Source organism: Carassius gibelio, chromosome B6 (genome assembly GCF_023724105.1).
Source record: "Carassius gibelio isolate Cgi1373 ecotype wild population from Czech Republic chromosome B6, carGib1.2-hapl.c, whole genome shotgun sequence".
Lineage (NCBI taxonomy): Eukaryota > Metazoa > Chordata > Actinopteri > Cypriniformes > Cyprinidae > Carassius > Carassius gibelio.
In genome coordinates, this window is record NC_068401.1 from 17,495,207 (window position 1) to 17,521,521 (window position 26,315).

Sequence of the window (26,315 nt, forward strand, 5' to 3'; positions counted from 1 at the left end):
TTCAACAAATGTTCAATGCCCTATTTATCAACTTTTAAGCTGTTAATGTCATACTTTTCTGCATTTCTTCTTACATGCATGTTACTTTTTGACTGTTTTTAATAAATATTTACCTTTTGATTGTTATTATTTGTGTGTAAACGTGATTTTAAAATGAACAGGATTTGCAGGTTTAATGCTAATACCTTAATTTGGGTTAATTTTAGCCTAGCAATATAGTAATTTTAAACCATAAAAAGTAACCCAGTATTCTGGGTTAAACATAATAACCCAACTGGTTGGGTTGAAATAACCCAGCATTGGGTTCGTCCCTTTTTGACTCAGCGCTGGTTGCCAAAATAACCCAAATTGGGTTGTTTTCAACCCAACAGTTTTTAGAGTGTACAATGCCCTCCATAAGTATGCGAACAGTAAAGACAAAATTGCTCAGCTGGGATGTCAAGACATCTAAAAATATGATTAAAATAATAATATAAGGCAGAAGTACAGCATGTCACATTTTAATTATTGACTGTTTCAACACAAAATGTTTTACCAACTAAGAAGTACAGCACTTTTAAAGTGGAACAGTTAATGTAAATGTAAAAGTGTTAAAGCTAATATTTAATTGCGAATCCCTTGCAATCAGTTACAGGAGTGAGTCTGTGACCCATAGACATCACCAGACTCTTGGTTTCACACTTTAAAATGCTTTGCCAGGCCTTTAAAGGGGGGGTGAAATGCTATTTCATGCATACTGAGTTTTTTTACACTGTTAAAGAGTTGGATTCCCATGCTAAACATGGACAAAGTTTCAAAAATTAAGTTGTACGTTTGAAGGAGTATTTTTGTTCCCAAAAGGGCTGAGCACAGACATTTCACTGATCAAAGCGATGCACTGATCAGAGCGTCACGAAAAGTCACAAAAGAAGTGTGTCAACCCTGACAAGACAACCCTGCACAGATTACCAAAAAAAAAAACAGCATTAAGGGACCAGTGGATGGAGTTTATTTTTACAGAGCATCAACGGAGTTGTGCAAGTGTTTTTGTTTGTTCCCTGCATTTCGAAGATGCTTGTTTTACAAACAAGGCCCAGTTTGACGACGGATTTGCGTATCGTTTATTTCTTAAGGATGATGCAATCCCAACGAAAAAGGATCACGATCGTGTGTTGGAACCGCAGGCGGTGAGTAAAAATGCTTCAAATATCTCTGCCTCCTTGTTAGTGTGTCCCCTTCCATGCCGGAGACCCGGGTTCGAGCCCCGCTCGGAGCGAGTCGTTGCTGCTGCTGCTCTCATTCAGTTTCAGCCTCTGGATCTGATTCTGGATCATAAATAAATGGCTGAATCTGACTGTAAGCCATGGTTTGTTTTGGATGATGGTTTTTCCCTCACGGTAATGTCACAGTTTCCACATGCTCTCAACGCAAAAGCCTACTGGCGCTCGTGATTCTTTAGCTCCGCCCACACGTCACGCCTCCAGCCGGTCGTGTTTTTCCGGGAAAAATCGGTACAGACTATCTTTCTCTTATGAATATAATAAAACTAAAGACTTTTTGGAGTTATGAAGGATGCAGTACTACTCTATAGGTACTCAAGATTAACAGGATATTGAGTGAAAACGAGCATTTCACCCCCCCCCCCCCCCTTTTTAATACAGCCATTTTCAGCTGTGCTTGTTTTGGGGAGTTTCTGTTTTTTTTTGAATGATGACAGCAGAAACCCCATTAGATTTTAAAGGCACACTATATATCTTTTTTTACAACATTTATACAATGGTTGAGTACACCATGAACACATCTTCCAAACCATGTTTTTGTTTTTTGTCCTGAATCAGTACAGTTCACCTATAATCTTTTAAGTGTTTACTTATTCATATTATACTATTTGAGAGTGAGACACCAATTGCTGTGGAGTAGCTCCAGTTCCAATGTTCTTCCGCTAGATGCATAACATTTTATTTATTACCCACAATGGCAAAAATTACAAAAGTGTACCTTTGAACATTTTTGACACTAAATGGTTAGTTTACACAAAAATGGAAATTCTGTTATCTACTGTTATGCATGCAATTTACAGTATAACCAGTGTGGTGAACAAAATGTGTTTTGCGATACATACCAAATCATCTGTTGTGGTTGTCTTCTTGTAGTTCTTTCTGTGCTGACAAGAATATATCACACTTCTTTTCGCAGAGAGTGGGACATGTTCTGTATCTTCCACTTTCCATAAACATCGTGGTGTCATCTTCTGTTTTTTGTGACTGTCATCAGACCTGTTTATGAGGAAAAATACAATTAAAAGAAAAAATGAAAGAAAAACTGAAGATTATGGGCAGGCACAGCATGAATAAATAAATGTATTGCTCACTGTTTGTTAATGCTTTAACTGTTATAAAATGAGACCTTATTGCAAAGTGTTACCCTCTGCTACCTTTTATCTTCTTACAATGCAAAATTCTCTATACAGAGAATTATACTATATTTGTTGTAATGTGTTTTCCGTAGTGTATATATCTGAATATACTTTTCTTTTATCATGGAAAATAATGTTCACAAGATATTTCCATTATACACAAACAAGTAACGTTACATAATTTATCAAAGCGGGAAAACATGCAGTAAAAATATGGACTGTTAAATTACCAAACTGTGTAAGATGTGCCTGATGCACGCATGTGACTTTCCAGTAGATGTTTAGTCTTTCTTCTTCTGAAGAAACTATTCCTGTTATATACTGTTCCGATGATGTACATATTTTGAAATTTGTTGGGAGCCAGTCTGATAGAAACAAAGTATAATAATAAAGTATTAAAGGTGCCATATGCAGAAATTGAGGTAAAAATATCCATAACATGACCTACACGCATCAAAAGAATGAGAAGAAATAAGGGCGATGATGTCACTAAAAAAAATGTCAAGTTATAGTGCTGCAGAGATATCAACCTTAATTAGCATTACTAGCCCCGGCCCAACAGGTGTTGCAATACCAGTTTCGGCCGTGGGAGGCGGTATGCGGGCAACATAACCACCAGCCAACCTGCAATACACGAATAACTTGCAGGGCGTACCTGAACCTGATGTCAATCGTGTGGAAAGTACAGCCCACTACTTTCAGTTCAGAGAAGAGATCGGAAGGATAGCTGAAGCCCTTGGCAAGAGACCAACACCCACTACAGGGAAACAACCGCGCTAGGAATCACAAATCAAATCCGATAAGAATACCAGAGTAAACATCGGCACTGCTTTTAATCGCTAGAGACAACTGATGGACCTGAAAGAAATGAGGTTCGACTCTGAACTTGCAAGTTAGATGCTTTTAGTATTTCGCTAGAAGTTTGTTTTATATGTTTGTGTATTTGTTTTCGGGAGTTATAACATAGAAATGTATCGAAGGCTGTTCGATAAACATGCTAATGTTAGCGATGGCTTACCGTAGCTGCATTTGATAATTAGCTAGCTATAACTTAACGTTACCCATTTTATTATATAGGGCTGTGCATGTCTTTACTCATCAGTAAAGACGCTCCTGTAATTAGGAGTATATCTCCAGCAAGTGTGTTCAGATCAGGATTGCCAGGTTTTCACAACAAATCCTGCCCAGTTGCTTCTCAAAACTAGCCCAATCTCGCTTCCAGAAGGTTCCCCGATAAAACATTGCTTCCCGGGGTTAAAATATAGTTTTTTTAGCAGGGTTGCCTTGGTATAATTCGCATTTTAGGGGCTAAATATCACGTTATTTGTATTGGGGTCGCTGTGACCAGCGGACATGAAAAACAACCACCACAGACTTGGCAACACTGGTTGGCATTTACTACACAGAGCCGTAATTCACTGACAATCTACACAACATCGATGTTAAAATCGCAGGCGATTCTTTGTCGATTTTGAAAGCAATTTTGTGTTAGTTGTCGGTAGACTGAGGCTCTGTGCAGTAACTGTCGCTCCACCTGAACCAGTGTTGCCAAGTCTGCGGTTGTTTTTCATGTCCGCGGTTTGAAGCAATCCCAATACCAATAACGTGATATTTAGCCCCTAAAATGCTAATTTAACAGAGACCCCGGCAAGCAATTTTTATAGGGGAACCTCCCGGAAACGCTAGTTGGCTAGTTTTGGACTAGTTTTAAGAAGCAACTGGGCAGGATTTTTTGTGAAAACCTGGAACCCTGATCTGAATGCACATGCTGGAGATATACTTCCAATTACAGGAGCGTCTTTACTGATGAGAGGTGCATGAAAATCGCATTCGATTTTTTGCACAGCCCTATGTATCATAACTAACCTGCTCTGTCTAGTCTGTTGGTCTCCGTGTCCTCTTTGCTTCGTGGTTTTTCTGTGCGTGAAAAAATTTATGTGTGGCATGAAAGCATGTGAAAAGAGTCAATTGCGTGTGTCTCACGGTGAATGCTTGAGAGTTGGCACATTAGTTCTCAAGCAGAATAAAGGACAGGTTGATTATTGCTGTTTAGCGTTTGTATTAATCTATGATGTGTCCCTGTTTGCCTACAGGGACATAAAAAAATCAATTAAAAGTGATACGTGGACCAAGGTGTCTGAGATTGTTCATTTTAAGTAAAGGATCCTAATATTTCGTCCACAACAATATTTAATGAGGTTATAACTCCTTGTGGTTAGTCTGCACGAGATCAACAAGCTTGTTTGCTTTGCGGCCGCTTTAAATACAAAATAAGCATTTGATCTACGTTAGAGCGTCTGAGCGCTCACAAATCTTTCTGCAGCGTCGTGAGCAGAGCGGCAAGAACGATTTTTGACGCTCTAGACGCCGGCGGTGTGAACGCACAGTTAGGCTTCGGCTATGGCTGTAGTGTTGTTGTGAAAGTAGGGGCGGAGCATAGAGACTATGCCGTTTCTCGTTTGTTACTCTAGAGTAGACCAATTCACTTTATTGAGGCATACTGCCCCCATCTGGTATGGAATGTGGAGTATGACTTGATTTTTTTGCCAAACATTACAGATGGCACCTTTAAAGTATAAAGAGGTTCATTAATTACGTCTCTGTGATCTTTTTCTTCATATTCATTCAGTATAACTGTGGAAAGATACATATACAAAAATGTAAGTTAATTAATTCATTAATTAATTAAGATCAAATTAACCATGGTTTATTAAGGGTGTAACAAACGTTTTCTTTGGCGGATTGATTACCCTATGTATGAACTCGGTTTTAATACACGTTAGTAATACACATTTAATACACGTCAATAACCATGTTTAGTTTGTAGTAAAATTTACAGTAAAACATAAGCAGAGTACCAACGTTACTTCACGTTTTAAATGTTTTGGTTGTTTATTTTTTTTACGAAAATAGCTTAACTGTAAGCTAATAAAACATAATAGATATAAAATATAATATCTACCTGTATGACAGTTTTGTCCTTCATTATTCATTGTAGGTATGCTTTTATTTCTCCTTCGTCATCCATCTGAGTTGATCCTGGGATTGGAAATGCCCATGCAAAAATAAACAGCATTCTGCACATGATCGGTGACCTCTTTTCTTTTTTTTTGAAAGAGGGCGTTTTAACAAGACCTCCAGAAACGCCCACTTTACGTCGTGGCAATGAAACCATTTGAAATTAGCATTTCTGTGAGTATGCAAAAAAACATTATTGAATAGGCGTTTCGTCCACACGGATCGGGCGTTTTGGAAGAGTGAAACCGCAATTTTCTGAAACCGGATACCAGAGTGGATAAATTTGGAAACACCACCTTTGCGTTTTCGTGTGGACAACGAATATTTTCTGAAACGATTACGTCATCCGCCCACGTCTCGGCATCTAGTCAGACACCTCCTCTACGTCACGTAACAACAACAAAAACATGAACACACATTTAACGTTTATCTTTTTATTAAATAACATTAACACAGATTAATAAATGTATTGTTCCACGGTCGTTTGTGTACCACGTGCAAGGTTTATGAGCATAGTCCATGTCGTTTTCTCCGTTTTAAGTATTTCCTGTGGCAGAATTACAGCGCCACAGGCTGGTCTGGCATGTATGTTACATCGTTTTGTGGTTTCGTGTGGACGCGGATATTTCTTGAGACGAGAAAAAAAAAAGATCGGATCGGGGTAAAATGAGAAGGGTCTGTCTGCAGACTGCAAGACGGGGGCATAACTTGAAGTGGGCGTAACTTGAAGTAGGAGGCGTAACTTGAAGTTGTTCAAATCACACAGAACCACGCGAGATGTCAAAACGAGACTTTGTCGGGATGCGTTCGAAACCGCATACCCTTTAATTAGGCACTTAATTTCAATAAGACACATGGCTTTGGTGTGGGAGACCCGGGTTCGAATCCACTGTTAGACACCAATGTGTCCCTGAGCAAGACACTTAACCCCTAGTTGCTCCAGAGGCGTGCGACCTCTGACATATATAGCAATTGTAAGTCGCTTTGGATAAAAAGCGTCAGCTAAATGAATAAATGTATGTAAATGTAAATGTAATTAAGTACTACCTTAACGAGCGCTAAAAGAGTATATACTCTACAGCCTAAATGCGTATGTATGAAGTATAAATGCAAATTGTATATCATCATCCGCTATGTTGATCATGTGACCTACAAAGTTAAAACGAGCACAAAAACGTAAAAGACATAAGTGACAGGTTTAATTAATGTATTTGTAATTATCTTGATAATGAAGAACATGTTGCAGAAACTGCTGCCCTTTTATTTTGTGATTGTAGTATAGCCAATACTGTTGATTTAAATTTTTTATATTTTTAACTCCACTAATGTGATCAAGTGTTATCCTTAAAGCATTTTTTTTATAATTTGAAAACCCAAAATCATTATCTCTTGAATATTTTTTCAATTATTTTACGTGAAAAATGTTTTTCTTGTATAGTATCTCATACTATGATGAAAACATGATTTTTCTTTATTTATTGTTTTATGGCATTATGATTGTTTATTGTTAGATACAACCGTCTTACCATTTTCTTTTATGAAATAATTCATAGGGCATGAACATGTCTGTAGACTGGTGTGTGCACTGAGGATGAAGACACCACAGCAGCATCTGGTCCTGATGAGACAGTAAGAGCTGGAGTGATGGAGCGTCTCATCTGTGACTCTCGATCATTTCCAGGATGATGCTGTGGTCTTCTCCCCCAGTCTACAGACATTTTCATGCCCTACAAAAATACACATACACAATACAAAAAGTCATTACATTATTCTTTTGTTTCAGGTATTCCCTCTTTTTCACCTTTCCTTGCAGGTCCGGCTCCACCACAAAAGATCTGCAGCAAATGCACAGAAATCAAGAATAATAAAGAAGGTGTAATATTTGTTTAAAATTACATTAATTAAAATAAAATACAACTTAAGATTTAAAATGTTTCATTTATTTTTGTAGTGTACTTACACAAATCCTTTGATGGGAGCATTCCTTCATCAGTGTCTCTGCAGCAGATAAACACGTGTCTCATCTGTTCCTGTAACATCCAGACAAGTCAGTCTCCTCTGTTATATATCTGTGATATACTGCATTTACATGTTGAGTTAATAACTGATGTAACTCACTTTTTATCCAACACAAATGTTCCTTAAATTATCAATATTGCAAATGGACAAATAAAATAGATAACTTATATTTAGTTACTTTATGTAGATTTGTACATGACTCACACTCATCTATAGCAGTGTTGACAAAAGTGAATTCTACACAATATCACACACACACACACACACACACACACACATATATATCACTCCGACACCTGTTTCATGTCTGTTAGATGTGCTCATCTACAATTCTTATTAAACATTATTCAGTCGGATGATAAATAGACATTTTAGTAATAAGAAGTATATATGGTTTATGTAAATCCACTATTGAGTCGTAAATCCACTATTGGAGCAGACAGATTGAGCCTATGATACCTGGGGATGGTGTCTTTAGACCTTTTGCTTATATGTTGCTTACTTTACGCCTTAGTTTTAATAAATTATTAACTCCAAAAACAATACTACTGTATGAAAATGACTTATACACTTCAATTTAAATAACTATTTCGGAAAAAATAAGATTCTCACCGTTGTCTCTCACAGCAAGCTGTCATATTCGTCTTATTTCCAGTTTAACGATGGTTGGCATCCAGCTTATTGGTGCAATACCGCCATCTTCTGTTCCGGAGTGTGGGTCAGATAATACGTTTTCCTACTAAAACGTACAATCTCACATTGTCCCCTAACATTAATATCTACACACACAGCATGCATCAAATCCTGCCTAAAACCCCTGCCTCCCTTAAAACGTAATCAATATTCTACTCTGTGCCGTTTTGAGGTCTCGCGTGGTTCTGTGTGATTTGGACAACTTCAAGTTACGCCTCCTACTTCAAGTTACACCCCCGTCTTGCAGTCTGCAGACGTACACGCTTGGGGTAAACTCTCTTAAAACTTTCTTTTACTGTCTATGGGTAAACTCCGTCTTCGTGTAAAAGATCAGATCGGGGTAAACTCCATCTCCGTGTGGACGGGGCCTAGTAAATGCCAATCTTTAGTCAGGCAGAGCTGTGAAAATGGCGTGTGTTGTGAGATACAGTTTTCTATTGATCAGTATCTGTTTAAGAAGCACCACATGGGCAGATGCAAATGTTCAAGGTATGAATATGAATATTTTTTTATGAATACATTTTCCTTTCCATTTCAACATATACAATTTTTACTTTCATGTATGCTAGATTCTGCAGTGGAAAATATTTAGTTCCATTAGTTAAGAAAAGGCAATTAACCACAGTCATGTAACTGAAAAGTTGTAAAGCTTTATTTGTGTGTTTTCATGTCCATAACGTTTGCTACAAAAATATTTTAAGACGCACTATATAGCCTAGAACTTATCACTGTATTTAAGTGTATTTAACTAAAGTTTTTAAGGTCTCTTGTTTATTTATTTATACATATATATATATATTTTTTATTCAAACACAGTTACACCTTTAATCGGAGCTGTTGGTAATGAGATCATCATCCAGTGTGCTACTGATAAAACCCCTCAAGATGGAGTGGCCATGTACAAACAAGATTTAGGAAGTAAAAATAAGCAGAACATCTTCTACTATTACAAAGACAACAGTTTTACTCTTAAATCATCAATGCACAAAGGCAGAGTCCATGTAGATGGAGATATTCTCAACCTTAATGTCACCTTCTCAAATGTAAATACCATAGACATCGGGCTTTACTGGTGTGAATTTAATTTGGAAGAGAAACTTACAGTTAGCATGCTCACATGGTTATGGATAGGTAAGTGTGTCTTAAACTTCTTATAAATAATTTAATTATCAGGATAATGGTTTATTGTGGTCTGAATGTAATGCAGTTATTGAGTACGTAAACTAATAGAAAATGTCTATTCAGATGCAGAGATTGAGAGTTGTCCAGAAGATCTTCATGTGAAGAACGCTCTCATTGTGTGTGCTGTCATGTTGCTACTGTGCATCATTGGTTATATCTTTGTGATTCAGAAGGTAAGTAGCCTATACACAAAAATCAGTGTGGATCACATAAAAGCACAAACCAAAAACAAAAAATAAATTGTTGCTGTCTAATTATTTTGCAGTTCCTAAACTCTGGGATGGTTTTGTATTTACATTAATACACTATACAAAATTTAAAACTAACTTTCCAAACACTTATGTTCGTCAAAATAAGAAAAATAAATGCTCAGCATGAGTATACCTTTAGCATTCATTCTAAGAGTAACAAATGAACTACTTATTTACTCTTTTTTTAAAATTACGAACAGATTTCAGTGAGTAGCAGGAGGTATATCTGTAAAACACAGGCTATTATTTGCTTACTTAATTTGTCAGACAATGGGGACATGTAGCCTTGTTTAACTTTTCAGTGGTGAGTTTAAAATATTCTAGCCGTCCCTCCAGAGTGAGGTTTTTTTTTTTTTAAGGAGACCCTTATTTTAGAAGTTTCACTAATGTCCACAGCAGACGCCAATAAAGCATCAAGCACGAGTGATTTACATGTAAAGTCAATGAAAAAACTTGAATAGACATCCTGCGGCGCGATTTGCATGAATGACGCGACGCAAATTGAGCGTTTAGGGCATTTTTTCATTGCTCATCGAATTCTGATGAATTGATTCAGGTTGAGCAGCTGTCTTAGAAATCCCAAGACAGAGGCTCAGATTCTGAGAAGTTCCGCGGAGGAGGAGAAGGAAGGAGTAAAACTATGAGAAAGGAGGATGAGAAATGATCTTAATGTTTGAGACAGTGGGTGAAATGAATAATAGTAATTCTATTTGATTAACAAAGATACTTAGAAAAGCTGTTGGTGAAATTAAAGCTGCAGTAGGTAACTTTTGTAAAAATATATTTTTTACATATTTGTTAAACCTGTCATTATGTCCTGACAGTAGAATATGAGACAGATAATCTGTGAAAAAAATCAACTCCTCTGGCTCCTCCCAGTGGTCCTATTGCCATTTGCAGTTACCAACCGCTCCCAATAAGAAATAAACCAATCAGAGCTGCGGTCCGTAACTTTGTTTGTGTTCAAAATGTAGAAAAATTTATATAATAAGCGAGTACACCATGAATCCATTTTCCAAACCGTGTTTTTAGCTTGTCCTGAATCACTAGGGTGCACCTATATTAAGTGTTTATATTCGGACTATTTTAGATTGCTTCGGGGGTACCGCGGCGGAGTAACCCAGTACCTTTGTGATTCTTCATAGACATAAACAGAGAGAAGTAGTTCCGGTATGTATCATGGGCCTGGCGAGGTGAGTGGAATTAAAGGAGTGATTTTCATATCAGACAAGACAGTAAGAAACCAGTTAATGAGTGAAAAGGTAATAGAAGTGAAAAGATTGGCATCGAACAGAAACCGAAAATTTTAAAATGGGACATGTGTGCTACCCAGTTAGACCTTTTGTAAAACCTGCATTAAGATGTTTCAATTGCCAAAGGTTGGGTCATATAGCAGAGGGAAGGGAAATATACGATGTTGTAAATGTGGAGGTGAACATGGATATGGAGAATGAGGGGATTTAGTTGAACCTAAGTGTTGCAACTGTGGAGGCCTGCATAGTGCAGCGTATTTAGGATGAGCATAATGTTTCAAATGCACAAGCAGTAAAGCAGGTTCAAAATGAGCAAGGAAATAGAACTAGTCTTGAAAGATCTGATGCAACTGAAATCCCAAACAGGGAACAGAGAAATATAAAACAAATATAGATGAGAGTATGCTTATGGTCAGGAAAGTAAGCTTCATTGTATTTATTGCTGAAGTTATCAACTGTACAGGACAAACAAACAAACAGAGAAACTGAAAATTATTATATCTGCAGCAGCTCGTCAGCTGGGTATAACAGAGGTAACAGTTGAGAAAATTCAGACGCTACGAGGGCTATCTGAGAATAATGTATGCTCTCAGGAAACCCCAGACAGACGAAGGTTAAAACAAATAATTTGACAGTTTGACTACAAATGGTGAATAATTCAAGAAAGTTGTGCATGAAATGACAGACCTTCCTAATTTAATATGTATTAAGGAGACATGGCTTAAATTGCAATTAGACTTCATCATTCCAGGGTATATATCCATTAGAAAAGATAGGTCAAGAGCAACAGGTGGAGGGTGTGCAACATTTGGGAAATAAACATTAATGCATTAAGGTGGAAGTGTGGACAACATTAGCCAAGGCAAGTTTATTTATATAGCACATTTTGTACACAATGGTAATTCAAAGTGCTTTACATAAAATACAGTAAAATAGCTAAAATGATGAGTTTTGAGTCTAGATTTAAATGTGACTAGTGTTTTAGCACATCTAATCTCTTCTGGAAGCTGATTCCAATCGCGGGCGGCATAGTTACTAAAGGTGGACTACCCTTGTTTTGTGTGAACCCTTGGTATTTCTAATGGACTCAATCCCCGGTTCACAAAAACGTTCTTATCGCTAAGTAGTTCTTAACCTATTCCTTAACCTCTCTCTTAACCTTATGGCACGATTCCCGACACGTTAATACGTTAAGTATATCTTCTGTAAGTCACACTTTCATAAGGTTGGTCTGGACCATTCGTAAGCTCTCTCTTAGCGTTGTTTGAGCTCAAGACATAGTCACCGCCACTGTACAGCGGTCTTTAGAAATCAGCACAGCACAGTACAAGTCAAACTATGGTATGTTGACAATGTTGTGGCTCAACAGTGATTTTATGTTATGGACATTTTAAGACTCATAATAAAATATGTTCGCAATGGATACAGGCCTATTTATGAAGTTGACTTTATGTGGTATCAGAACTAATATGGTGGTAATTAGCCTAGGCTATTTTGTAATGTAATCAAAGCGTTTAAATTGGCAATCACTTTTGATAATTAAAATCTATTAAAAAATCTATTATACAATTAAAAGATCTATGAATGGGTAGGGCTGGGTATTGTTCAAAATCTTTTGATCCGGTGCCAATTTGCGATACCTCAGTTTCAATACCGGTTCCTAACGATACTTTTTTCGATACCATTTGTTTTAAAATCCATTTCAACATCAACACAAATACATTAAACACAAAACTTTTATTTTTCACATTAATTAAAACAAATTCTGGTAACACTTCACATTCAGAATAACATTATTAATACAAGTGGTTGTGCTTTTTGGATAGGGGTGTGCCAGCAGACACTCTAGGCCAAAATTAACAAAAAAACAGAAACCTTTTTGCCACAACATGAACATATTATAAATAAATAAATAAACAAATTATATTGTGCACAGGCTAATATTGAACCAACTAAAATGCAAAGGAATGTAAAAAAAACTTTTTAGTGCAAAATCAAACTGCATATGTGGGTTAAAGAACATTTCATGACTTCTCAGACAACTGTACATTTGTGGCTACACTCAAAAAAAAAAAAATCTTTAAACTTACTTAAGTCAATTATGGACAGTGGTTCCACACAACCAAATTGTGTTTTGATAACATTAATGGATTTTTTCGAATCTATGCAAACTCCTTGTGTTGTGACAACACAACTGAATGAGGTAGAATCTATGTGAAATAGTAATGTCCAACCAACTCAATTTATTCACTGTGCTTCAACTTAAACCAGTTAAGTTAACTCAACCTGTTTTGGTTTATTACAATCTAGCCAAATTTGTTTCACTCTATCAACATAAGGCGGTTTGTTTCAAATTACTCATTTCAATTATGGACAGTGGTTCCACACAATTAGTTCTAGTTACTTTAACACAATATTTTCTATTTAAAGTTACTCCCTTCAACAAAGCATTTTTTGTGTGATTTGTCTTGTAATGAGACAAAAGACAAGATGTCACAAATGATCAAAGTGTATTTGTTAAACAAGCAATAAATAATTACACACAGTAAAAATACAGTTTAAACCACATTACAAAATTACACAAAATAGCAAATAAAATTCTAATTGGCATTCATGGGCAACCAATCAAACCTTATTCCAGGAACAGGAACTGGCTCCAGAAATAACTTCTTCAGTATTCCAAATGTGTACCTGAATTCAGGAGGGTTGCTCAAGTTCAGTCCATATATCAGTCCCAGCATCATGGTTTTGCAGACTGTAAACTGCTATAGGTCCTGAAGAACTGTATCCTTTAAAACTCCAACATCTGCTGGACTGTCTTCAATGATGCAGCTTCAAATAGATTCCCACGAGTCTTCTGGATCACCTCCTGATTGCTGGCAACCTCTGTATCCTAGAAGTATTTAAAAGCATGGAGAACTCAAATTCTTGTGTATTAACTTTAACAAATCATTTATTAACCTTGAAAAAAAAAAACTCACCATATACTCCATACTGCTAGGGTCTTCATTGGATACTTCAATTTCATTAGTCTGAAGATGAAAACAACAAAATTTACACTTTGTTTTTTAATTGCATGAAAAAAAGTCAGTCATTCATCTTCTTATGGGAAATCCAGGCAAGCAGTCAAGATGGGATTCTAATAAACATTACCGTGGAAAATGGTACACACATCTGGACCCAGTACGGTAAGCAACAGAACTGGAATGTTCCCAGACCCAGAAACATAGTAAGGACATCAGTAAAACAGTCATGTGACATCAGTGGTTCAACCATATTTTTAAAAGTAAACAAAAATACTAATTTGTGCAAACAAAACCAAAACAGCAACTTTATTCAACAATTCTTCTCCAAATCGCATCTTCCACCATTATCAACAGCACGTAAATAAATCATGCTCATGGTGCTGCTGACCTAGAACACACATGCACTGAGCCTTGATTACACGCAGAGGAAAGAAATTTTCATGCCTCTTGTTACTGTCCATAATGGCGGCATAAATGATTTGGAGAAGAATTGTTGAATAAAGTCGCTATTTTTGTTTTCTTTGCACAAAATGTATTCTTGTACCTTTGTAAAAGTGTGGCTGAAGCATTGATGCCACATGGACTGTTTTACTGATGTCCTTACTATGACTCTGGGAACATTTCAGTTGCATTGCAGCCTTTATGGAGGTTCAGAAATCTCTCGCATTTTCATAAAAATATTAGGGATGCACCAATTGACCGGCCATAAATCGGAAACCGGACGGTTTTTGCTTAAAATATGCGATTGGTAACCGGACGATTTTTCCGGTAGTGCGCCCGCGTGCTCCGACTACATTACTTCTGTGTGAAAGCAAACACGTCCCGGGATTGATTCCAGCATTGAACCCGGGTCGGGGACCTAGTAACATTGCTGGGTTCAATCCCAGGACAAGCGCTGTGTGAACAAAAGCCAGATCTAATGGCGTGTCTAAGTGATGACGCATGTTATCGTGCGACTCTTTTAGCGGCTGTTTTGAAGGAAGATCAACGTTCACTGAAAAAAAAAAAGTGCAAACTGTATGAAGCAGATATCAGTTAGTTCCTCACTTTCCACGGTGACACCGAGATCGTTCGCCAGATTCAGTGAAAGTATTACCTGCCTAATGTTTTCGACTCGTACATTACACGTCACGCCCTGATGTCACGTGTCGTTACGGGACCTGTATTTGCCGGAATCGCAGTGTGAAAGGGGCTTTATTGAGCTTTTCCTCAATATTGGACTGTAGACTGTCCTTCCTTCCTTGTTTGTTGCTTAAAGATTTAAAAAAAATCGTTCAGTTTGCTTGTAAAAAAATCGGTATCAGCCACGAAAAATCATGATCGGGGCATCCCTAAAAAATATCATAATTTGTGCTCTGAAGATGAATGATGGTCTTGCGCGTTTGAAACGACAAGGGGTGTGAGTAATGACATGTTTATTTTTGGGTGATCTAGCCATTTAAACACACCTGAACCAGCTAATCAAGGTTCTTGGGAATTTTAAAACAAAAAAAGTCTTACCTGAAGTTCCAGGCAGGTGTGTTAGAGCTGAACGTTGTTGGTTTAGATACAGTGATAAGTTTATTTAGCTCTTCCTGTCCTATGGTTGTAAAGCACTGCAGTTTATCTTTGGGTGCGATGGATGAAACTGAAGTGTTAGATGCTGTAGAATCTACATTCGCTATTGTATTTCTAATGTTATCTATTTTATCAGTGAAGAAATTCATAAAGTCATTACTATTTAACGTTGGTGGAATATTTGAATCAGGTGGCGTCTGGTAATTTGTTAACTTAGCCACTGTGCTAAATAAAAACCTTGGATTGTTTTGGTTATTTTCAATGAGTTTGTGTATATGCTCTGCCCTAGCAGTTTTTAGAGCCTGTCTATAGCTGGACGTACTGTTTTTCCATGCAAATAATTTCGTCTAATTCATGTGTATTTTTGGGTACAAAATGCAGTTGAGATCGATAAGGCAGGTTATTTGCGAATCTTTCTTTGGTGGCTGGAACAATAGTTCTGCCCAGACGGTATCGCTGCAACATATAGTTAATATCAGTTATACGCAGCATGCACGATACAAGGAAATGGTCTGTAATATCATCACTTTGAGGTACAATATCTATAGCAGTAAGATCGATTCCATGCTATATAATTAAATCTAGTGTATGATTAAAACGATGAGTGGGCCCGGTGACATTTTGCTTGACTCCAAAGGAGTTTAGTAGGTCAGTAAACGCAAGTCCTAATGTATCATTTGCATTATCAACGTGAATATTAAAATCTCCCATGATTTCTGGGTAACATTGAGAATATCACTATATATTGTTGCAACACCCCCGCCACGACCAGTCTGACGGGGCTCATGTTTATAACAGTAGTTTGGTGGAGTAGACTCATTTAGACCAAAATAATCATTTGGTTTTAGCCAGGTTTCAGTCAAGCAGAGTAAATCAAAACTATTATCCGTGATCATTTCATTTACAATAACTGCTTTTGGTGTGAGTGATCTAATATTTATGAGCCCAAACTTTAAAAATTGTTTTTGTTAATTTACTTTACATTTTTCTGGTTAATTACGATAAGATTTTTTCTAGATCCTACATTATATTTATATTTTGACCTCACTATTCGGGGAACAGACACAGTCTTAATAGTTTTTACAGCGCAAGTACTTTTAGCATTTAAGCGGGTTGAACAAAACTCATCATTATGGTTATTTGAGAACTGTCTTACTAGTCGCATGGAGCGAAGTGTCCTGGAGATGTTGTCAGAGAGAAGCTCCGCTCCGATTTTGCTGGGGTGTAATCCATCAGCGCGAAAAGATTCCAGTTATTAACAAATAGCAGTTTCTGTTCTTTAAACCATGACAACAACCATTCATTTAAAGCAAAAAGTCTACTGAACCTTTCGTGTCCTCGTCGATACCTGGGCAGTGGTCCTGACACGACGATCGTTGCCGCGGGCGTCGTGCTGTGAACCGTCTCGATCAGGCTCCTGAAGTCCCCCTTCAGCGTCTCCGTCTGCCGCAGCATGGTGTCGTTAACCCCAGCGTGAAGCACGACCGCTCTGGGGCTCTCGTCGTCCTTCAGGATCGCGGGTATCTGCGCAGAAACATCGAGAACACGAGCACCAGGCAAACAATGAGCACTTTACCTTCGGCTAACGTAGCACTTACGTGTCGGACGATGGAGTCTCCGATGATCACAGCGTCGCGTCCTGTCTCGCGGAGTGGAGCGAAGCGGTTCTGGATGGAGATCTCGAATGCAGGAGGGGGAGAAGTCGTCGCCCGGGACCCGGCTCGCGTCCTCCGCTGTAGATGCACCCAGGGTCCGTGGTGTCCCGGCGTCGCATTGAAGGACATCTGGGAAGATCGCGTCCTGGGTGCACTGGGCCTGCGCAGAGAAACACACGAAGTAGACGTGGTGGGACTGTTAACAGCACGCTGTATACTTACCCCGGACTTGTGAGCGTCAGCCCGGGATGATTCCAGCGCGGCTCTCCGCTCTCTCAGCTGGGCCTGCCTCTGTTCCAGGTTGCGAATCTGCTTCCCCACGGCCTCAAGCTCGAGCTGCACAGAGTGGAGACATTCATCCGCCATTAAAAGCAAGTAACAGTGAGTACAGCAGTGGTAATGTGTGTGAATAGAGTATTAGCAATGTAAGCGCAGTTAGCAGCAACCACGCTTGCTGATGCTAACTGGCTAAAAGCTAATAGCAGACCCGGGAGATCAAAATAAAACTAGTGATAGCGAGGCGCTCTGATTGTTTTTGTTGTAGAATACAATAGAGGATATATTCACACGTTATATAAATGGAAACGATGATGTATAAAATTGATTTTTAAGTTAAAAATAGTCAATGAAAAGAATATAGTGACGGAGCTCAAACGCAGTACAGCCGTCAACAACAAACAGGAAGTGTGCAGAGCACAATTTCTAGTATGGGTCAACATACTTGGCTGAATGTCACTTCACTTTCACTTTTTTTTTTTTTTTTATATAATTTGTTTATTTATTTATTTATAATATGTTCATGTTGTGGCAAAAAGGTTTCTCTTTTATTGTTAATTTTGGCCAAGTTAGGATTGATACCAATCCTGAGTGTCTGCTGGCGCACCCCTATTCAAAAAGCACAACCAGTTGTATTAATAATGTTATCCTGAGTGTGAAGTGTTACCAAAATTTGTTTTAATTAAGGTGAAAAATAAAAGTTTTGTGTTTAATGTATTTGTGTTGATGTTGAAATGGATTTTAAAACATGGTATCGAAAAAAAAGTATCGTTAGGAACAGGTATCAAAACTGAGGTATTGAAATTGGCACCGGATCGAAAGATTTTGAACAATACCCAGCTCTACTGAGGATCGACTCGATCCGAGCAGGTGACATGCGTGCCTGCATTGTGGTCGAATCCCACACCACACCCAGATACGTGGTTCTCTGTACTGGAGAAAGCACACTTATCTTGGCTTTTAAGTCTTAACCCCTGCTCTTTCATGTGAGCGAGAATTATCTGCTCTGATTGAGCTAATATCAACCAATCGTCAATGTGGTTGAGTCGTGAAAGCGTGGGGTAAGAGTGCAAGGCCAGTGGAAGATCCGTATTGGTTGGCTTTTGCCTCCAAAAGCAAACCTCAGGAACTTCAGATGAAGGAGGATGGAGATAAGTGCATCTTTTTGATAGATCGTGACACACCAGTCCTCGGACTTGGCCTGTGCAAGCATGCTGAATTTCAGTCCCCTGACAGAGCGACCAAAAAGCACAGATCTAAAAAAGGACACAACACCTCATCTTTCCTCGGAACAGTGAAGTACCAGATCTAGGACCTGGACTATGCAACCCAAGGAGGGAGCCCTTTATTAAACTATGCATGTACACATGATGCTGTTTTGTTTACAGTTCTTTAAGCTAATTAATTATAATTGGTTCATAAACATTATTTTAAATATTATGCACTTTTTTCACAGTCATATTTTCTTATGCTTTGAATAAATATACATTAGTAATATTTTGCCCAATGTGCCCTCTTGTGGCATCAGAAGGTTTTCAATCTAACTAAAATTATGCATTTTAAATTCAAATATAATTTGAATTTTGATAACATTTAATTTCAAATTCAAATTCCGTTTTTCAGCCATTTTGATAAGCCCTAGTTCGTACAGCAGCATTGTGGCACAAACACTCATATAAACAGTAGCTGTGAAGATCGCGTGCACAGAGGAACGCAGAAACTAGTTGTCAGCACTGTCCTGTAATTGATCACTAAAGTAGCTTAGAATCTCAAAACTTATAGCATATTTTTCTACTTTTGAAGGAACTAGGCTATTTACAACCCACAGCTTCACAATACTATAGAGACCATATGAATAATTCACACAGGCAATCACTCGTACTGGTACTGTGCTAATGTATCTTTATCTGATCTTTATATCTTACACCGAGCAATAATCTGTAAGAAATGTTATGAACATAGATACAATAATTGCTGATAGTGAGCTATGATTTCAGATCACTCTTTCAATAGGAAAAAATGTCTCACCTTTAGTAGTCAATCATATTTTTTTGTACAAACCTTGTCAGTGAACTATGAGGAAAAAACAAAACAAAACCGGAACAAAATAATCATTCATTAATCGTAATCGAGGTAAAATGTTCAATTAATCGAGGTTTTGATTTTAGGCCATAATTGTCCAGCTCTACTAGTTCGGTGCCCTGAAGTGGCGGACCGGCAGGGGATGACCGCACTAGCTTCTCTAGAGACCTCCATAGAGGTAGCAAGCCTCTTAGCACCGCTACATTTCCGGGCCTTAACTGAGAGAAGCGCTCGTCAGAGATCATTGCACCCCGGAACACCGGCAGGGTTGGCAGAACGATCTCCTGAGGGCGCTGAGGAGAGACGGGCACCGTGTAATGCGGTGTACACCGCTCTTCTCAAGAGAGAGCTGGCCCTCAAAACGTCCAAGGCCTTAGGCGTCCGGATGTTATGATGAAGACTATACAGCAAAAAATAACGGTCCTTTTTTCAGAACCGCTTCCCACTAGAAGTGTTCTGCCTTGGATCGCCACTCTGACTCTAGCGACTGGGGAGTACAAAAGTGACTCCCCCGGCACTTTTGTGGCTGAAACACGGTTGGGACTCTGCCCAGCAGCCCCTGACTGCCTCAACCTCCTCAGAGGAAGAGAGGTGAACACACGTTCTCACACAAGAAATTACATCCCAAGAGCCCCTTTACATCTAACTTCACATTTTCAGAGAAATATGTAATTTTATTCCTCAGAATTAAATGTAGTCAACTACCAGACTATATATATATATATTTTTTTTTTATGCCACTCAGTCACACAAACAATATCAATCTCCTCAGAGAAAGATTAATGCTGCAGCGAGTTCTGCCTCAGAGGGTGAAGAAACCACAGCATGGGCTTCCAAGCCTCGAGAATGAGCTCTAGATCTAGTGAACACAAGTGGAGATAGGACGAGCCGACTCCAACCCACTCGCCAGATCATGTGCGACTCCCACGATCGTGGTCACCGCTGTGCCTCAGCAGCAGCACGATCGCAACAGCAAGATCGCATGTACAGACACACTCCTCAGAGCATGCCCGGCAAGACAGCCTGCAGCAGCAGCGAGCTCTGCTTCAGAGGGCGAAGAAACCACAGTGTGGGCATCCAAGCCTCGAGAACGAGCTCTAGATCTAGTGAACACAGGTGGAGATTGGACAAGCCGTCTCCAAACTGTTCGCCAGAATATGTGCGATGATCGCGGTCGCTGCTATGCCTCAGCAGCAGCGCGACCGCAACAGCAAGATCGCATACACGGACACACTCCTCGGAGCGTGCCCGGTGAGAGCGGAACGCTTAACAGCGAGAAAAGCACAATCAGTCCACTGAGAGCTGACTGCGTGAACTCCACTCCTCATTAATGCTGCTTATTATAATATTAGGCATGATATGCTTGTGTAACTGGCAAGCTCAGCGATGTCTTCCACATCAGCGATGTCTTCCGCATTAATGAGGAGTGGAGTTCACGCAGTCAGCTCTCAGTGGACTGATTGTGCTTTTCTCGCTGTTAAGTGCTCCGCTCTCACCGGGCACGCTCCGAGGAGTGTGTCCGTGTATGCGATCTTGCTGTTGTGGTTAACATCCATCGAGAACATTTATCAGAAGCGCTGTCTGGGCAGGGCAAGAAACATCATCAAGGATGCCTCTCACCCTAACCATGGACTTTTCACCCTCCTTCCATCCGGCAGGCGTTACAGAAGCCTACGCTCTCGAACTAGTAGGCTCAGGAAGAGCTTCTTTCCTGAGGCTGTGACACTTCTGAATGCTACACCACCTATCTAACCTGCACCTGCTCTTTTACTGCACTGGTCACAGTACTTTACATACATGTATTGCACTACTCATATTTTGCACAGACTGCACATGGTTAAATCCATTACTCTATAAACTGTCTAAGTGGTTACTGTACAAGCACAGTAGACTATTTCTACAAAAATCATTGCCCTACTGTTATTTTTGCATATAATAGATTGTTCAACAATACTTTGCACACTCATTCAACTGTATTTATTACCACTGTTCTCACGTTCCTGCTATTCATAATTTATATATAATCCTTCATTGCTCTGTTCATAATGTACATACAATATCTACATTGCATTCATATTTATACTCTGTATATACTCAATACTGTATATAGCAACTCCACTGTACATTCTGTATATCATAGCTTTACTTACTCTGCACTTTTATGTATATAAAACACTATATTCTTGCACTTCTGGTTAGATGCTAACTGCATTTCATTAGCTCTGTACTTGTACTCTGCATAATGACAATAAAGTTGAATCTAATCTAATCTAATCAATCTTCTCAGAGAAAGACAGGTAGCGCATCACTCCCTCTCAACGGGGAGAAAGTGCTGCAAATGCGCCCAGAACTTCTCTTGATTGAAGCCTTGACAATGGAGTTTATCAGTGGACAAAGGACACTAAATAAGACTCACAAACAGATAGCGACTAACACACACAAGATCCCTTGCTGAAAATAGAAGGCTGACTGCCGGCTTCGCCGCTCATGCTTTTATGCTTCCTGGTCTCTGACGTCAGCTACCTATGATGTTTCGCCCATCCATTGAACTGATTACACACGTTACTCAGAGACGTCACACTGGAGGCATTCCCCAAACGTTCTCGATGCAGCTCGAGTTCCTGAAGAGGAACTACCTTTTATATAATTGTGCCTATAAAAGGAAGATTAGATATTAGTCTAAAATTGCTCAAAATGGTGTTATCAAGATTGCTCTTTTTCAGGAGGGGGTTAAGAACTGCAGTTTTCAGTGAGTTTGGAAATGTCCCAGAGAGAATTGAGGCGTTCATCACTTCTAAGACATCTGCTTCTAAACAGACTTTTGAAAAAAAGATGTGGGAAGTGTGTCAAGATAGCAGGTTGACAATTTTAGTCTTCCAAAATTTTGCTATCAATTCCTTCAAAAATAGACATAGTATCTTTTTGATATTGTGGCCAAATCTGTCTGACCTCTGCATTACTTGAGTATGTGCTAATGGCCTTCCTGATATTGATGATCTTCTCAGAAATGAAGGAAGCAACTCATTTGCATTTGCTGTCTGCAAGCCTTTCACTGGGAATCTGACTTGGGGAGTTAGTCAGTCTCTCAACAGTGGCAAAAAGAGTACAAGTGTTGTTTAAGTCACTGTTTATAAGGTTTGAGAAGAAATTCTGTCTAGCTGTGGCTAGTTTCATGTTAAAAGTATGAAGTCTGTCTTTATAGATGATATAGTGAATTTCATTTTTTTTTGCCACAAGTTCAGCAAGTTCAGCCTTTCTCATTTTTTTCTTTTTCAAAGTCTGAACTGCTGTTCATCTTCTCCAAACTGATTTATGTCTGTTTGTTTTCTTAATGACTATTGTTGGAGCAATTACATCAATAACATTCTTAACTTTTGAGTTGAAGGAATAAAGGAAAATATCAACAGAGTCTGCAGAAATGCTTGGTGTTAAAGATATAGCCTCCATAAATAGTACACTTGTGTTCTCGTTCTCGCATCTCCTTCTGACAGAGACCGATCTAGATTCAGTAGTAGCAGAGATCCATATATCAAAGAAAATACAGAAGTGATCAGATAGTGCTACGTCATTAATAACAATGGATGAAATGTTTAGACCCCTACTGATGATTAAGTCTAGAGTGTGTCCACCTTTGTGTGTGGGTCCATGCACATGCTGAATTGAGTCAAATGTGTTTAGAACTGTTATCATTTATTTTGTAGTTTTGTTTTCTGCATTGTCTATGTCAATATGAAAATCCCCTGCAATAGCAAAACAGTCAAACTCTGAAGAAATCATTTATAACATTTCTGTGACCTCTTCAACATAGGCTGGAGAGTATTTTGGATGCCTGTAAATAATAATAAACAGAATGCATGGAGCACCTTTCAGCACAATCCCTAGATATTCAAAAGACAAGTACTGACCAAATGACAATTGCTTGCATTGATATACATCTTTAAATAGAGCAGCTTCACCTCCACCTCTCCCAACAGTCCTGCAGACACTCTTGAAATTAAAGTTAGGAGGGGCTGCTTCATTGAGGACTGTTGCACTAAAGCTGTCTTCTAGCCATGTTTCATTTAGAAACATAAAATCCAGATTGTTTGTGTTTTATAAAGTCATTGATAAGAAATTATTTATTTTTTAGTGAGCAAATGTTTAACCCCTTTCTAGGCACCCCCCTTTTTTGGCATGGAGACAGAAATGACATACCCAAAATAAAAGGGTTTCTGTTCATGATTCTTTCTGACTAGATACATAATCAACATATGTTCACAAAAGCTGACACTTCAAAGTTTACTGTTCAGGAATCAGAATCACTCAGACTGTTATGATAATAGAGATATATAAGCTCAAACATAAAAACAAAAATAAAAATATTAAAAATATATTTTTTTAAATGTATTTAAAAATGTGTTCATGTAAGATATGAGTTTAGAAATAGAGTGTAGCTAAAGCCACAAGTCTTTCAAAACTTCATTAGAAATTTCATAATCTAATCTGTAAAACTGTGAATTTTATGAAATATTTTCTAAGGCCATGTCATGTGTGTTTTTTAGAGAAGGCTAATCAGATTGATTTATGGCCCTTGTCATCCCTGTAAGATCTCACATGTAAACTCTCCTGTGTATTTTGTGTGTGTTTAGCTGTGAAAACTGCCCGATTCATTATTCCATTGTTCTCACCAAACGAGTCTTTCACACCTCCGCCAGGTATGACACTTTATCCGCATTATTCTTTTATCAGTATTCTTTTGTTTTTATTCCACCTTTATCAGCCTTTGTTGTGGTTTTTCAATGTTAACAAAGCAGCGATCTCACTTCAGTCTCTGTATGCATTTAGTCCTTATTTATCAAAAGTCTTACTATAAAAATACAACAAAACATTTTCTTGCGACAAAAATGCATTATGAAGAAGAAATGCACCTGCTATTAGTAGCATTTGAGCTAATGTTAGCATCAAGCTACATCAGACAATTTATGAAATTATTAATACACTTTTACTCAAAACTCACTTTGAACCCCAATCGAGTGTTTGTAATAACATCCTTTTGCGATCACGGGTGGAATTTGGTCGTTTACTATTGTAAAAATATGCTATTTGTAGCCTTTTTCATGGCTGCACAAGTTAGCATTTCCGATGTACATTTTTTTTATATTTTATAAAATGCCCCAGATCTCAATAAAATCTCATACCAAGCTTTTCTATCGTAATCGCGGGTTTATTATTCAGATATTTCGTGTATACAGAGGTGTTTCAGTGTTGTTGTGAGCAGATATGAACCAGGAACTGTTCACGAACCACGTGACAAGATCTGACGCTGTCCGGTTTTGGGACTGTCAGATTGACAAGCCGAAGGTCCAATCAGAGTCTGTCTGGGTCACAGCTCGAGTACACGGAAGCAAACACACAGAGACTGCACTTGGAGAGGTTATTTATCATCAGATCGCGTAAATCAGTGGAAAATGAATAGGAATGATGATTCTGTCTGAAGAAATATGAAGTAAACATCAGTAAATATATCCACATATCTCCACAGATATGCATCTTTGGTATATAAATCCTTATTGACGCTGTTCAGTGAGTCTATCGCTGTGTCCAAATTCAGGGTCTACATCCTTCGGAGGACGCATTTGAAGGATGTTACGTCACAGCGCCGCGACGAAGGCTGTCCAAATTCGTAGGATCCTTCAAATGCGGCCCACAAATGCGTCCTCCTTTTCCCCGAATTCGAAGGATGGGTGTGATGGATCCTTTCGCGTCCTACCTATCCCATAATTCTTTTCGGCAGGACGAAGCGAGCGGTAGCGGAGTGGGGGAGGAGTATTATTTTCGATGTTTTTTAAAAACTGGCTTTTCAAAAAGATATATTTTCAGTGGTTTTCTAGTTAGGCATTTTGTTTTAGCGTTAAGCATTTTTTTACATGTGTACGTGTATATGTAAAAAAAAAAACGTTTACTTTTGTAAACTAGCTTCTTCCTTACTGCCTGTGTGAATATCCCCTTACACACAGCTTATTTGTTAGTGATTGAAGCTGTAGCTGTTTTAACGCTTCTAAGGACGAAAGAGCAGACAGAAGTGTTTATAAAGCTCCGGGGAGAGAACGATGAGCTCTTCACCGGCGTCTTGCTTGGCGCTGTCACGGTTGCTAGGCGACAGGATATGAGCAACGGTTAAGGGAGGGAACTGAAAGAAGGGTAGGCTGTCCAAATTCACAAACACCGACTTCCGGTTTTTGCGGTCGTCGGAGGACCCATCCTCCTTCAACCGGGTAGGAAGGATCCTAAGGAGGATGCAGACCCTGAATTTGGACACAGCCTATGTGAACACAAATAAACCGCTACAGACTTGACTGAATATCAATGAGTGGTGAATTTCTATTCAAAATGGGGCATAATACGGATTTATTATTTTGCACTCCTGACATAAATTACTAAATAACTGTCACTGCAACATTATTTTATAAAAATATTGGTCAAATATCGAAGCTAGAGTCTTTAAACTTTCAATTGATGCACAGTTTGTCCAGATCAAGTAAGAGAGTGATGTTTAACGTGCTGTGAAAGTGAAACAATAATAAACTGGGGCCGTCGGCGATGTTTGCACGTAAAGGGCTTAAAGATGCTAACTTGATGGCAGTGCTTTGTGTCTTTACATTGTAAGAATTACAGAAACCTCAAACACTTTGATCTTCTGAAACATACTATAGACACACAGTACATTAACATACAGACATTTGTTCCCACATCTCACTGAGAGAAAATGGAAAATGGAAACAACTCTCTCACATATGCAGCAGTTCCTTCTGTTCTCATTGAGGTGTAAACTACCCTGGTCTGGGACTTGACTTAATACAAATTCCAATTGTTAGTTTCTGTCTTCATCTAGGACATTGGTCTCAAACTCAATTCCTGGAGGGCCACAG

The 26,315-nt window shown here is 38.6% G+C and overlaps 1 protein-coding gene across 2 annotated transcripts in view; it reads left to right on the forward strand.

Annotated features, from left to right (window-relative positions):
• Window positions 1-8,350: 8,350 nt before the first annotated feature.
• si:rp71-81e14.2 (uncharacterized protein LOC100002239 homolog) overlaps window positions 8,351-26,315 on the forward strand; it is an 81,113-nt gene continuing 63,148 nt past the window's right edge. The window contains exons 1-3 of one of the 2 annotated variants that reach the window (XM_052558364.1): window positions 8,351-8,614; window positions 8,942-9,256; window positions 9,371-9,480. In XM_052558364.1, the coding sequence (XP_052414324.1) occupies window positions 8,533-8,614; window positions 8,942-9,256; window positions 9,371-9,480 (507 nt within the window). In that variant the 5' untranslated portion in view covers window positions 8,351-8,532. The remainder of the gene's footprint in view (window positions 8,615-8,941; window positions 9,257-9,370; window positions 9,481-26,315) is intronic. The other variant, XM_052558363.1, reaches the window with a different exon arrangement.